Below are 15,137 nucleotides of genomic sequence, written 5' to 3'. Positions count from 1 at the left end.
TGCAAAAGTGACTTTTGATGTTACACAGTTAACAATAGCATTGAAGTTTAATTACTTTGTTGCAAAGTTAAACATTTCCTCAATTCCGTTTGGGTTGCTGAATGCTGTTCCTTAAATTGTGAAGATTAATCTGGATATTTTCCTGTTTTTCTGTTGTAGGAAAAGTTCGGTGGCAGGACTTTGATCAAGACGCATATGTTGGTGCCACTGTGGTGCGATCTGGTCAGGATCCATATGCCCGCAATAAGTTCAATCAGGTAGAAAGTGACAAACTGCGAATGGACCGAAGCGTTCCTGACACTAGGCATGATCAGTAAGTGCCAAACTGAGCCTTGTTTGACTTGGATTAACCTTTCTGTATTTATTGCTTTTGAGCTGCAGGTGGTTTTTCTGAAACAGGAGCTTTCCAGCCTTAGAAAGGACAGGAACAGTAAACTCCATCATCCTTGGGTTAAAGAACAAGGAATCTTATTTGAGTTCTTCTGTTTCCATGACTTCAGTCAGTGTCTATTATATATCCAAACTGGTGCCTCATTTCAGTCTCCATTGGTGGAGTGAAAGCAGTGAAAAGAATGTTGCCCATGGTGTACTGAGGAGTCTGAAGTGACTTTTGAAGTTTCTTCATAGCGCGGTTTTGTTTTTTTTTTTTCACAAGAAATGTATTCTAACTTTTTAGACCAGGTATTCTTTTCCATGACATCAAAACCAGCTTCTAGAAGCTTCTATGATTCAGATATGCTGAATTTGGAAGTTTTTAAATATTTCATAATCTCTGTGTTGGGGAGTGTCTGACAGACAAAGGCTGTCGTTTGAGAAGAATGTAAGAGATGATAGAAGACAAATTATATTACAATGGCCATGCTTGTTTTAACTGTCAGTCTTGTGATTATATGCTGACCTGCCTAAGTTTTTTCACAACATGAAGCTGGAAAAGAACCCTTCAATGGAGAAGAGAGAGAGAGAGATTTCTGGGGAAAGGCTGTGTCTGAGCTGGGATTATTACTTTGACTTTGCCATGGAGCAGATTTAAGTGCCCATCAGACTATAAATAATCATCTTTTAAAAGAAAAAAAAAACAAACAAAAAACCAGACTGCAGCAATCATTCACGCAATCTGTCCATGATAAGTTCCCTGCCATGTTGCAATTAAGTTTTCTTCTCTTTTGGCAAGAAGTTTCACTGCAGAAGCTGAAAAAGCCAAATGAAATACTTAGGAACTGCGTGATGGCAAGAAGAAGAGCAATAGCCATAGGAAGAAGAATATCTGATCACATGATGCTTGGAAGCATGTTATTTTCAACAAAATTGGAGGCAACTGGGTTGAGATTAAAATCTTTTGTGGAGCTGCTGCAGTCTTTTTCTTTAAGAAAAGTGACTGAGATGAGGAAATACTTTGTTTCTCCTTAAGCAACTTGCTGTTAATTGTACCGATGTGTCTAAGAGGCTATTTGACTTTGAAATAACTTCATAGTAATATTATTTAATTGCTGAAATTGTCTGTTGAGAAGCAGTTTATCAGGATTCTGCATTAAATATAATTTATTTAATAAACAATTGTGTATAATTATGCATCTCTTAATACTATATTGTTTAGTCTTTTTTACATCATACAAACTTTTACTAGCATCAAGACCAAAGATTTCCACTTGCTTTTTGTGAAAGCCTGGCAGCAGTACTGAAAAAACTGGAAAACACTTGATTCATTTACTTAAGCTGCTTGCTTTCATTTTGAGCAACAGGAAGAAGTGAGAAACACGCAGATGCAACATAAGAAAGGATGCGGAGAGAACTCTGAGCAGGAATGCAGATTCTCACTCCAGCTGATGCTCTCAACTACTACTTTCAACAACACTGAGAAACCACTGGGTTTCCTTTCATTGCAGTCTGCTTATGATGTGTAACTGAGAACTCTCACTGTCATGGTAGATTTTGGAGATCCAGAAAGTTAAAAATGAGTGTCACAGTTGTAATAGGAAACTCACAGAGTGGTTCTTCTGCCAGTGTAAAATAGTCTCCCAGCAGGGATGAAGGATAAAATACTCCATGTTTTTTGTGGACCAATGTCCACCATGCATCCTTTGGACCAGTGGTTTCTGATGACATCTGTTAACTGATGTGTTGTGATGATTCTTGAGAATTACTGGTAAGTACTTCAGCTGCGCTGAACTGTGTTTTCTTCCTCATTTGGCACCTGTTAGAAGCTTCTGACCTCACGCTCAAGTTTTATTCCTAAGAAAAGAAGAAACAAACTTTCCTGTGTCTTTGGTACCAGTTGAAGTGAATGTTCTTGTACTGGTTAAAATAGATATTTTTGTCCAAAAGTGGTTTCAAACAAACTGCTGTGGTTTTGGGGAAAAATTGTTAATTATATGAACCAGTCCAAATCTCATGTTTTAACTGATTTTAATGACCTATGCTAAACATTGAGATTGAATTTTTGTGTTCAAGTTTTATTTTAACTAAATGTATTTCCATATTCTGCATGTAAAATTTAAGTGCTACAGCTTGAGAAAACAACATCTAATCTCCATGCCAAAAGTAATGACATTGTTTCTTCAGTCTGAGTTTTAACTGTGGCCCTGTTGACACAGCAGGAGGACTGATACTGAGTCAGTTAAAGAAGGGATTTTGGAAGAGCTGAGAACAAAAATACTCACTGAAATGTTCCTCCTGTTTTATTCGGAAGTCTAAAAGTCTTAATTTCTCCTTCAGAAATATGCAGTAGTGCTCTTCTCTTGAGTTTTCTTAAAATTGAGAGGCTCCATTGCCTTGAGTAATTCCCTCTAATATGCATTCTGGCTCAAGTGCTCTCTTCTGCAAAGATATCAGTATAAGTTTAATGTGAGTTTTTAATTATTCTAATGCAAGTGCTTCATTTGATAACTGCATGCACGGTAGCCTTGTCCTCTGTGAGCAATTTGAAAGTTAGCAGAAAAAAAGAATATCTTTTTTGGCACCATAGGCTTTGGAGTATAATATTTGCATGTCTTTTAGCTGTCTAGATGAATTGCCTAAAGCTCACACTAGAGAAGCTCTTAATTCTTTATTTTTCAGGAACATATAGGCATTTGTGATTTATTACTCCAGTGCTGGGTGCTAGCGACAAAGCCGTTTTGTACACCCACCACAAAGCTAGACATGGCCTTGCTGATCTGAGACAGCAATTGTAGGATTGGCGTGGGCTTTGTTTTCATTCAGAGCAAGTGAGGTCATTGGAGCAGAATAATGTTTTGTTTGACAGCAAGCACTAATGTGTGTGACATTATGGGTGTGTTGTATTGAAAACACTCCAGGTTCCTGGGATTTTGTAGAGTGGGCACGAGCAAGAAGTGCATTGCTGCTCACTCATGGATTCCAAGAAGCTGAAGGTTTGTGTGGTTTATGGTGTGCATTGCAGATGTTTAATCAGGTGTGGAGTGGGCTCTTATACAGGCAGAGGTCTCGTTTTAGAAGTGTAGGTGGCAAACTTCCCCGAAGAGCTAGTTTGATTAATACTGCGCAGAGTACAAAAATACTTGCTGAATTTGCTACAGGTGTACGCTATCTAGGTTTATCCCCTCTGAAGACAACTGGGCTTGTTAAAACTCTACCCTTAATAATAATTAAAGAATGTGGAAGAAATATGTAATTTGTGTATGTCACTGCATGAATGGCAATCAGTATCATGACCTGTCAGACTATAATGCTTTCAGCATAAACTCAGTATGCATAGTTTTCTGGTACTGTTACTTTCTAATACAAGGGGAGTAGTCTCTTTTTTAGGTTTATTTTATTGGATAAAATATCTTAAGTGTGTGTAGTCCTGCATGAATTATTTTAGGATTTGCTTATTTTTTCTTATTATATTAATTTCAGGCTTCTAGAGGTGATGAAAAATGAGTTGACATTAGATGGAATATTTCATCATCTTTATGTTTGGAAGGATGTGGTTCTGTGTTTAGTTGGCTGAGCATTGTCACAGCTAGCTTTGTTTTTCAAATTCTGAATGTTATGATCCTTACCAGTTCTCATTAGAATAGATAACTGTTTTTATCTATGAGTGAGATGCTACAGAAGCTTTAAAAATGTAAAAAGTGGAGAAGTGGACACATGCCATTCTAAAGAAGAAGTATATGGTAGCCTGTGAACATGTCGATTTTCCTTGAAAATATGCCTATTTCCTTAGATGTATTGAATGCTTTTAATGTAAAAAAAGCACTCTGATTTCATACTCAGTTGCAAAAAAGATATTTATGACATACTGCAGTGATGATGGTCTCGTGGCTTTTCTGAACCTCCCCATATTTGACACTGACTTCTTAGTCTTTTGTATACTAAGACAACTACCAAAAGTGTGAGAAAACAAGTTGATTATAATCTCACTTGAAAACAAGGCATTTTATTCTTCCTAGGCAGTGTGTACATGAATTTGATAGATAAATACTTCACAATGAAGGCTGTCTGCTAAGCCCAGGATGTAAAAATTATGTTCAAATGACAAAGTGTTATTTCTTTCAGGTGTCAGCGGAAACAATGGCGGATAGATTTGCCAGCTACTAGTGTGGTGATCACCTTTCATAATGAGGCAAGATCTGCTTTGCTTCGAACTGTTGTCAGGTATATATAAGAGAGCTTAATTTTTCCCCAAAGCCGTTTATTTGTGTCAGAAAATGGTTTATGATAAGGAAGAAAAGTTATGCTCTTCTGAACTGTTTGCAGAGGAAAAGATAAGTCTTCAGTTCTTACATTCTGAAATAGTGATGTTATACAAAATTGCTTGCCTTAACTACAGATGAATTTAAGTATGGAACCGATTACCAGATGATGTTTGGAGACTGACTGTTTCAAGCCAAAGTCAGGATAGATGGATTCTTAGGGGATATTTGAGCCAAAGATACCTGCAAAACTTCTGTGTTACACATTGTCTATCTAATGTTCTGATTTCTGGGGGCTGGAATAGTGGAGGTGGGGGAGGTAGGGGTGGTGGGGAGGAAGGAGCACCCAAATTCTACATGTGTACCTCTTCACTCTTTCTGTAAGAATAAGTGAATAGCTGGTGTTGAAGATAACATCCTGGGCTAGGTTCTGCTGTGACTTAACAAAATAACTCCTTTTATGACATCATTATGGAAAATTAATACTGCTTAGTACTGAATGCTTTTTTTCTTTTCTGTTGCAGTGTCCTTAAAAAAAGTCCATCACATCTTATTAAGGAAATCATACTGGTGGATGACTATAGTAATGATCGTAAGTACTTTTACAATCCGAATTTACAGTGCTTATTCTGGTAAGACTTTCTGTAGATGTCAGTAGGTGACTTGGTTGAGAATAAGGTACTTGAATAGGAGCTGACAGGGACTGATCCAAAACCAGGTCTTAATTCTTCCATATCTGTAATTTTGGAAATGTGAAGAGTTCCTGTAAATACTTCAGGTATATTTTATTACTTCGTGTTAGTTGAAGGACCAGAGTGTATCATTAAAAAGGGCCTTTGCGTAGTATGTTATCTTAAGTAAAATTAAAACCCATGGTTCCTGCAACAAATGTTTTTGTAGCACTGTTTTAAATGAATGCTGGTCTCCATCGGTCTCTTGGAAAAGTTCTTATTGAATCTAAAATAATTCAGTGTTTTATAAGTACTTGAGTATCATGATAGAAACTTGAGCAGTAGAAATGGACCCCTGAGTAACATTTCTTAAAGGAAACTAATGTCTATATTTGCATTACTAGTTTTTAGCTAGTTTAATACATCTTTGTTCCTTAATGTGGATTAAAGAGAGCTCTCCTATACGAAAAGAAAACAGTTTATTTAATCCTATAAAAGTGTTTTTCTCTATGCAATGTAGGAATGGCCTAAAATAAACAAAGAGAATATAGTTAAATAAAGATGTTTCAAGACTGTAAAATTAAGTTAGCTTTAAATAACATAATGACAGTAATAATTTCTTAGCCTGATAACTCTTCTTTATTTCTGGTGAGATATGTTGTTTTTTTTAAACATGTATCTTATATTTAACTATTTATGACCACAAACATTTTCACCTACAAAGCCAGTGTTGGATATCAAATGGGTTCTTATCACTTGATTTTTATTTTTTTTTAATTATTTTATTTTTTAAAGCTGAGGATGGTGCTCTCCTGGGAAAAATTGAAAAAGTACGAGTTCTTCGAAATGACCGTCGAGAAGGTAAGTTTAATCTGGGGAAGGAAGATACAAATTCCACTGTGCTTCCTTAGCTTTTAGTGTTCATCAGGTCTTTTAAAGGAACATTCTACTTTATAAATCTACCGGTGGAAGGAATAAAAAAAATGTATTTATGCAGGTAAAAACATTAATTCTGATTGTTGTCCTATTGTTGTGTGTACAATTGCCCATTGTTGGCTTTTACAGTGAAAACTTCCTTTAGGATTTGCATTTAATCTTCAACCTTTCCTTTCTCTTCCTGCACTGAATCCTCAGTTAAGCTGTTCCCATTGTATGCAAGGTCTCACTGTAAACTATCTATGTATCTATGTTTGAAATGATCCAGCTTAAAAATAGCCCTCTGGTTCCCTTTATAGATATCATTTTAAGGATTTAGTTGGTGGATAGCCTGACAAACTGTTTTGGCAGCCTTTAGAGGTTTGGAGCAGCCAGGAGGGCTGGGACCCAGTATGCCAGTTTTGCTGAAGTCAGTGTGCCCTGTAACAAATTTGTCTTACATTTTTGTTTTCTTCTATGTTGCTCTGTGAATTATGGTCTCATGTCACTGAACTCTTCAGTCAGCAGTTTCCTGACTCTGGAGCTTAATGTATTAGATACAGGCAACTGTTATTCTACAGCTGTTTGAAATAATAACTGAGATTTGACAGCTGAAATAGCTGACTGATTTAGCAGATATATACTTGTTAATTTTTGTAAGGACTGTATCTTTTAGACTGCCAACCTGGCCTGGGGAGGAGCTGGAATCATTAGATTGTCAGGTATTGGAAATGACATGCACAAAACCTGTGTTGTCCCATAATTCACATTATTGCAATAACTGATGGATTCTTTGGAATATACTTGTGAACAAAGACTTGTTAGAAATGCAGGTCTTTTATGACTTGCTATGGTTGTCAGGTTCTGAGTAAGTTAATGTCATTTTTCAGTACAGCACTTGAAGATAGTAGTAATGAAAAAAAAAACAGAAGGAAGGAACACCTTTTTGATGTTTGTTTTTTAGTAACTTTAAATATTAACTTTGTAGTGCATATGCAGATTCATACTTAAAAATATGCATTAGTATATCTGAAAGTGAAATACAATTTGACAAATCTATTACTTTGTCAGAAAAGAACAAATGTTTGCAGATGGAAGGCAGAGTACTAGTTTACTTTGTATTTTTGTGAGACTAAGATTAAATATTGCACATACAAATTAAAATTCAAGAAAATTGGTAAAATCAACCACTGTGTAGGCTGCTAAGAGTGACACAGCAGTATAAGCAATAGAGGAAAGCAGGGTGTTTTAAAATGAAAGTTAAAGGGATGGTGTTGGTGAAGGGGATGACATTAACTGCCTTTCATTCAGAAATAAATGTTAGTAGTTTTTAGTCACATCTGTAGGACCAGAATTTGTTATGGGAACAGATGTGTTCTGAAGGGTGTGGTAGTCTACAAAATAAATGTTCCATGCAACTTTTTCAGCTCTATTTATTGTAAGTCTGAATGTGATCTTGGAGGACTCAATGACCCAAGTGGTAGCCTCTATTTTTCTGCCACTAAATCTGAAATTAGAAACACTGTTGTGTGTTTTCTATGGAATTAGAGCAAGACAATAGATTCTACAACAATGTAAATTATAAATAATAAGCTGTGGAAGGAGGAATTGAAATGTAAAAATTAAAAAAAAAAACATATAGCAAGAGTGCCTGAGGAAGGTTTGGTGTGGAAAGACTAAACAGAACAGATTCAAAGGCTGGAATTGGGGAAACAGCATAAAATCAGTGAAGTACAGTTAGCTACCAGTGTGCCACAGAGAAGGTGTAAAAAGTACTGTCAGAGAGCCTTAACACAGCACATATCTACAACAGTGAAATGCTCCCACTTGAAATAAGAAATAGTAAGAGCATACAAGCTTTTCCTCTTAAGCATCTTGTATTCTGTTTGGCATAGTCATATTTTGAGTATTTATTTTGTAAAGGAAGTGGTAAGAAATGGGCTTGACTCCTTTACAGTGTTTCAGGGGGCAAAAAATGCCCAAACAAACCAGAACAAATTTGGTGAGAAACAATGTAGAAAAAAAAAGAAGGGGGAGGAAAAAAAAGTAATTACTTGGTTTTGATCTTGAGTGACAATGAAATCAGTACATTTATTAATAGTAGAAAAAAGTAGGGAGAAAATTTGCAAAGAAATTATAGGAAGCTTGCTTTGTGTGTATATATAGCAAGGAACTCTAAGGAATGGTGAGGTCATCCAATGAACGAATATTAAAAGGAAAGAAAGGAACGAAGGAAGGAAAGGAGCAGGGTAAATCAGTAAGGGTACATGTGTAATTAAGATAAGGAGAAGAGAGGAACCTTTTGGTTTTACCAGAAGTTTCTTCCTAAAGAAATCTTTTCAAAAAAACCCCAAACAAACTACAAAACAAGAGAATTGCCATAAGCACAGAGAAAAGACAGTTGAAAGGAGTGGAAGTAAGGCTCTCAGATGTAAACTAATGAATCATGGTTAGTTCTGGAAGAAGTTCATAGAAGAATGGACAGAGTGTAGTAAGAACTAAGATGAGGGGTGGCAAAAAAGTGAAGAGGATGGTGCTTTCCTCGGTTCTATAGTAGAACTGTCTGACATGTTTGTTTTAGATCCGATCTTGAGTAACATTTACCAGTATCAATACCATTTACAGTAATGCAGACCCATTTGTACTTGTGTATCACTTGTTTTGAAAAGACACTTTGATTCTTCTGCTTAAATTAGATCAGAACTTGTAGGGTACAGAAGGTTGGACACTTGCAGGTTGTGTGGTGTGAAGTCATTTCACTGAGTTCTTAACTAACATCTGGTTTTGATAATGGCTCTTTTGTGTTTGTCCTGTTTGAGTTGGTGTAACTTAGCTAATGACTAACTTGGAATGCTATAGTTCCTCAATGCTGTTGATTGTTTTCCTCAGGAAGTGCTTAAAACTTTTTATCTTTGCTTCTCAGGCCTGATGCGCTCCCGTGTCAGAGGGGCAGATGCAGCACAAGCGAAAGTGCTGACCTTCCTGGATAGTCACTGTGAGTGCAATGAACACTGGCTGGAACCACTTTTGGAAAGAGTAGCTGAGGTTAGTAAAGAGTTTTAAAGTAATTTCCTGAAGAAGTAGGTTTTAAATTTTAAAGCCATCTGGTTTATACTAGATTAATTTTATGCATTTTTCTAAGGAAGCTTTTTCTGACTGGAGATGATGGAGATGACTGGGGTGTTCTGTGATTGAAACATATTTTTTGTTCATTAATTCTGTGAACACAGGAACATAAAATCTGAATATTTATTATTATCTTTGCAAACATTCATATATATGCTTCCTTGGTTCTTTGGGGAATGCCTCAGTAAGTTGAAAATCTTTAGAGTGAAGTACAGTTCTCTTCAACTGATATCATCTTGGTGTAATTCAGTTTACCTGAGTCTTTATGCCTCATTAAGATTCAGTATGATAGTAGGAGAGAGGATGAGCTGTGAAACCAAAATTCTCATGGAAATTAGCAGGAACCACAGGCTCTCAGCTTCTGTGAAAATAGTGCTTAGTCTATGTCCTGGAAAAGCAATTGACGGGACTGAGAATGAAAGTATACTGTTTTCTCCAGGGGTTGGTTATACTTGTTAACTTCCTCTGGAGGCACTCAGTTGAAATGGAAAGTGAATGGACCGTGATCCCAGAAAGCACTGAGGAACACTCAAGACAACAGGGGTTTTATTCTTTCTTAATTGCATTCCCTTTCTGGAAAGCTAGTCTTCCAGGAGAGGCTTGGTTCCAAAATGCTCCTAATCAAAATGGTTTTGCTAAGCTACTCTGTTTTGTTAATGCCCAGATCTTCTCTTATCCTCCCTATTCTTCCCTTTGCATTTCTCCTGCAAAAACAGGAAGTGGGAGGGGGAAGGAAGTAAACCCTATGTCCTCAGTATGACAATGAAGAAGCTATCAATTGACTGCTATTCTTTATTCTGCTTGTTCTATGATGCTTGTTAGAATCATAGAATCATTTAGGTTGGAAAAGATGTTTAAGATCATTGTTTCCAACCATTATCCTAGCACTGGCAAGCCCACCACTGAATCGTGTCCCAAAGTACCACATCTACACCTCCTTTTAAATACCTCCAGAGATGGTGACTCCACCACTTCCCTGGGCAGCCTGTTCCAATGCTTGATAGCCCTTTCAGTAAACCAATCTAAACCTCCATGATGCAACTTGAGGCCATTTCCTCTTGCCCTATTTCTTGTTACTTTTAAGAAGACACTGATCCCCACCTGGCTACACCCTTCTTTTCAGATAGTTGTAGAGACCAATAAGGTCTCCCCTGAGCCTCCTTTTCTCCAGCCTAACAACCCCAGTTCCCTCAGCTGCTCCTCAGAAGACTTGTGCTCCAGACCCTTTATCAACTCTATTGCCCTTCTCTGGGCACTTTCCAGCACCTCAAGGTCTTTCTTGTAGTGAGGGTCCCAAAACTGGACACAGGACTCGAGGTGTGGCCTCACCAGTGCTGAGTACAGAGGGACAATCACTACCCTGGTCCTGCTGGCCACACTATTGCTGATACAGGCCAGGGTGCTGTTCTTAGCCATCTGGGCACACTGCTGGATCATGTTCAGACACTGCTGACCAGCAGCCCCAGGTCCTTTTCTGCCAGGCAGCTTTCCAGCATTCCCAAACCTGTAGCATTGCACAGGGTTGTTGTGACCCAGTTGCAGAACCCTGCACCTTGCCTTGTTGAACCTCATACAATTGGCCTCAGCCCATTATATTTCCTGAGTATTCCAGAAATAGTGCAAGTTGCCCAAGACGCATCAGCAGTTGAAATCCTGTTTAGGAGTAAAAATAATTTTAATCAGGTCAAACCTGGACACTATTAAAGTACCTAAAATCGACAAAGCCCTTCAGTGTGAGTAACATAGCAATTCCTTCTGTTTTTGTACCCATCTAAAGTGTTGCCTCAGAAGGGTTAGAGGAATTTCTGTTTAATTATTAACCAGGAAAATAAACTTGAAGGCATTAAATATCTCAAAATGAAGTGGAGAATGCTTGCAGCTAAAGCACTAATGAATTCTAGAATATGAAAACAGTTTTCAGCCCTTTTTGTGTAAATGGTTTGAAGCATCTATCTGTTCAAGAAATCAGAGGAGAAAGGGTAGTTTTGGTCAGCAAAACCCTGCTTTTGCTAAGACAGCTATTTGGTCATTTTCCTCTTTCTCTTGTCTGTAACTTTTTCCAGGACATACTCATTTGTCTTTCTGAAACTGAGAAGATATTTGAAAAAGTGTTATCTTTTCATCACAACAAAATGTAAAACCTCTTATTAAATTGTCAGCAATTTTGTCAAGATCCAGCATTGCATATGGTATATTTGGTTGGAGAAGTTGGAACGTATTTTGCTTTGTGCAGCAGCTATTTTTTAGTAGAACATGAATCACTAGATCTTTCAAAACTTGCTCTTCTCAATTATCATGATACACAGTAATCATGTGTGCCACTGAATAGTTTTCAGCTATATGTATATATTTTTCCATTCTTAAAAGTTGATATACTCTTAAATAAATAATTGATATAGAATTCCACTTAACTGTCATCTGCAAAGATTGCCAACCAACAGGTATGGGGATTGATAAAGTAGCTTCTAAGCTTTCTGCTTGTTCAAATACTTAAGGGATGGATAATGTTTACATATAGCATTTGATAGTTCTTTGTTATTTGCTCACAGTGCTGACAGTATGTTACTTGATGTTAATTGGCAGCATTTTCTTGATAGTCTCAGTGACAAGAAGCTGAGTAGATGTGAACTGCTTTCTGATCTGGCCCTCACAGGTAACTTTTTTCAGGTCAGGGCTACTGTTCATTAATAGAATGTTTTCTGATACGCTGCTGCATCTGTTATATATCTGGTGGAAAGTGTGGTTTTTTTCTTTTTTTCTTTTGTTCCAGAATTGCCTTATTGGCATTTAGTTCTGTTGGAGTTTTTCTGTGGGAGATTAGTTGTGCGTGTGTTACAATATAAAAATTTATAGCTTCCAAGAAACAGTCTGAATCGAGTCAGTTCTGCAGTACTCTTATCTGATGTGCTGTAACCACTTTAGAAAGCTGTGCATCCGACATACATCTGAGACATCGAGCTTTCCTCTTCAGTTGGAGGATGATCTATCCCACAGTTTTCTTCCATAAGATAGTTTTCTGGTTAGAGTATTTTTTTTTTTTCATGGGCCATGCTTGCTTAGCATTCCTAGAGGGGTCTGACTCTGCTAGGGATTTTTCTTCAGCAGTTTGAGCAAATGCTTAAAGCAGAAACAGCATACACGCAAGGTGAATATTTTAGCGTTCAACGCGTGTACACATATTTCTGTAACCTGGAGCTGGTATATCTTCTTTTCTCCTTCGTGGAGAATGGTTTTCTGCCTGATTTCCTAAGGCTAGCTTTTATGCCCTCTAGATTTTGTGTGCGTGTATGATTAAATGATGAGACTGTGGAGGTTAACCCTTTAATTCCTCAAAAATGTCAACCTAAGTAATAAATATATACAATCCTGAAAACATCTGTAACTACTAGTGATTTCATGGACACTTGTCTAGTTGGCTTTTTCCATTTCAGATTTCTAAACACTTTTTTTTTTTTCTAATAATACAGCAGTTATATAAACAAAATAAATTGAAAGATTCTGGTAGAGAACTGAACTCATCTGTTTTCATAGAATAGCTATAAATCCTTTATCACTTTCAGGAAGATATTTTTAAACAAAGAAGATCTTAAAAGGAAGGAATAACTAAGATTAAGAAATGAGCTGTGGTTTCCTTTTTCATATCCATCTCAAATTTTTGTGACTTTGAATGAATCAACTTTTAACTGGCATAATGCTAAAAGGAAAATATTTATATTTTCTCTTAAGAGTGTTGTGAAGCTTAATCTTTGAAGTGTCCTGAAATTTTTAGAGGGGAGAAAGCAATGTATGCAGAATCTTGAGGATAATTTTTGATGGTTTATGAGAACAATATATAAAATCTAAGTCTCTAGAGCATTCTTAACTTCCTTATGAAATATTAAGATGAAATAGCTTGCTACAAGTTTTCAGGCACTAGAGACCTGCAGTATTCGCAGGCTATTTCTTTTCATTATCCTCATCAAGAAGCATGTGGTTTTCCAATTGTGTCTTCCATTAGGAGACCAAAGATTTCTATGTTAAATTATCCTAAAGCAAGGTACTTATTTATCCATGGTGTGATTAAAAGGAGCAGCTGCTTTTTAGTGTTTTAAATGAGTGAACTCTCTGTAATTTGAAGACCTGCAAGCTCTTTTTTACCAGTCTCTGCATTAACAACTTCATAATGCTCTGTGAAGCATCAACTTAAGAATGTGCAAATCTTTTCTCTGCTTTGCTAGTGAGTAAATCTGTAATTTCAAGTCATAGAAGGAACAGCATGGTTCCAAATCAACAATGTGAGGATTATATATGGAACTGAATGCACACAACCTGGGTATTTGGCTGTCAGAGAAACAACTGGGAGTTGTTTAAATAATGTTAGGTGTAGCAAATAATGTTAGTGTGTTGTCACACTGATACTGATAGAACTAATCAGACCAGAAGTAAAAGCCTGAGGAAATCCCAAATGTACAGAGACAATATGCTCCCTGCTTACTTGGCACAGCAGAGATAAGTTGAAACCTAAATGAATCTCTGCCTTATATGACACCTGATGACTTGGGCAACTTTTACCATCAGGTTCAACCCTGCCAAGTAGAACCATTTGAGAAACATAAACTTTTGTAAAAAAATGTTTTTAGAGGTGGGCATAGATTTATAAGCTGTTTTAGCTTCAGCTAAGGAAAGAGAGAAAGAAAGGAAGGGTGCTTTCATTGTTGTATTTTATGCTCATGGGTACTTGTGAATAACTGAATAGGCTGGATATCTTCTGCCTCATCAGTCTTTGTTTAAAGGAGTTTATTAATTCTGTCACTCTATGCAGAATGCCTAAAATAAGGGCATGGGTACACCCGAAGCACTTCAGTGATATAGGAAGGTACATATATGCAGTACTTTGCAGTGAGGGTGCAGTAAATTGTAATTGCCTCCCAAGTACAACACAGTTACCAATACTGTGTTCTTACCATTGCAAACTTGGGCTTGAGGCTACTGCTAACAGGAACAGGAGCTAAAGATGTGATCGATGGGGGAATAGGACAGGTTGGCCTTTTTTGTTTGTGTTTTTACTTTGCTTTATACCAAACTAGTTAATACTTAGTAGCAGACCAGATTAGGTGTTATATTCCATCTTCATAAAAACAGATACTGGGCCTGGGTAGTATACCTGCAGTGATACTAAAAGGGAATGTAGGTATGAGTACTGTATCTTCAGCTTTTAGCATACTCTTCAGCTTGGATTCTCTTAAGTTTGCTTGGATTTTTCTTTTGGCTGATAAAGAAGTTCGTGACCTTTTGCTTACTCACGCAGAATGAACTAGTAAATGCCATTTATTAAATTAGGGTTTATTAAAATCAGCACAGATTGAATAGTTAAGGTTCAATAAAAGAAAATGAGTGTTAAATATCCTTATTGGACCAAGCAAAGCATTTGACTAAGATTTGCTTTTAAGTCTTTTCTTATGAACTCAAATTATTCTCATGCTAGTTTGGCTCAATCTGATCTGTATAATACTGATTAGCAAGGGAAATACATTGCTGAACCACTGTTTAGAATATATATGTTGTTGTTTGAATATGTACTTATAAAATAAGTTCTTATAAATTCTTTAAATTGTGACATTTAGGTGATTTTTTTTTTAACCTTGAGAACACTTTCTCTATAACAGAGGTTACCAAAATATCTTCAGTTTGTTAAAAAAATTTTTTTTATATTCACAGATTTGGTGATACACTGTTCTGAAGTTATCTGCTCTCTGAATGATGTGAAATTGTGCAGCTCAAAACTTCTGTTTTGAATTCAAGCAATAAGCCA

General features: G+C 36.7%; 1 protein-coding gene across 2 annotated transcripts in view; it reads left to right on the top strand.

Moving 5' to 3' along the window:
- GALNT2 (polypeptide N-acetylgalactosaminyltransferase 2) overlaps nucleotides 1-15,137 on the top strand; it is a 124,893-nt gene that overhangs the window by 54,817 nt on the left and 54,939 nt on the right. For both annotated transcript variants that reach the window (XR_001875243.1, XM_017817525.1), the window contains exons 3-7: nucleotides 160-313; nucleotides 4,498-4,596; nucleotides 5,159-5,226; nucleotides 6,101-6,166; nucleotides 9,144-9,265. Coding sequence is in view for 1 of the 2 variants with exons in the window: in XM_017817525.1 (XP_017673014.1) it covers nucleotides 160-313; nucleotides 4,498-4,596; nucleotides 5,159-5,226; nucleotides 6,101-6,166; nucleotides 9,144-9,265 (509 nt within the window). In the remaining variant the exon portion in view is untranslated. The remainder of the gene's footprint in view (nucleotides 1-159; nucleotides 314-4,497; nucleotides 4,597-5,158; nucleotides 5,227-6,100; nucleotides 6,167-9,143; nucleotides 9,266-15,137) is intronic.

Source organism: Lepidothrix coronata, unplaced genomic scaffold, assembly GCF_001604755.1.
Source record: "Lepidothrix coronata isolate B3197 unplaced genomic scaffold, Lepidothrix_coronata-1.0 Scaffold61, whole genome shotgun sequence".
Taxonomy (NCBI): Eukaryota; Metazoa; Chordata; class Aves; order Passeriformes; family Pipridae; genus Lepidothrix; species Lepidothrix coronata.
The sequence above is the reverse complement of the archived record's forward strand: the minus strand, read 5'-3'. Positions and strand labels throughout refer to the sequence as shown.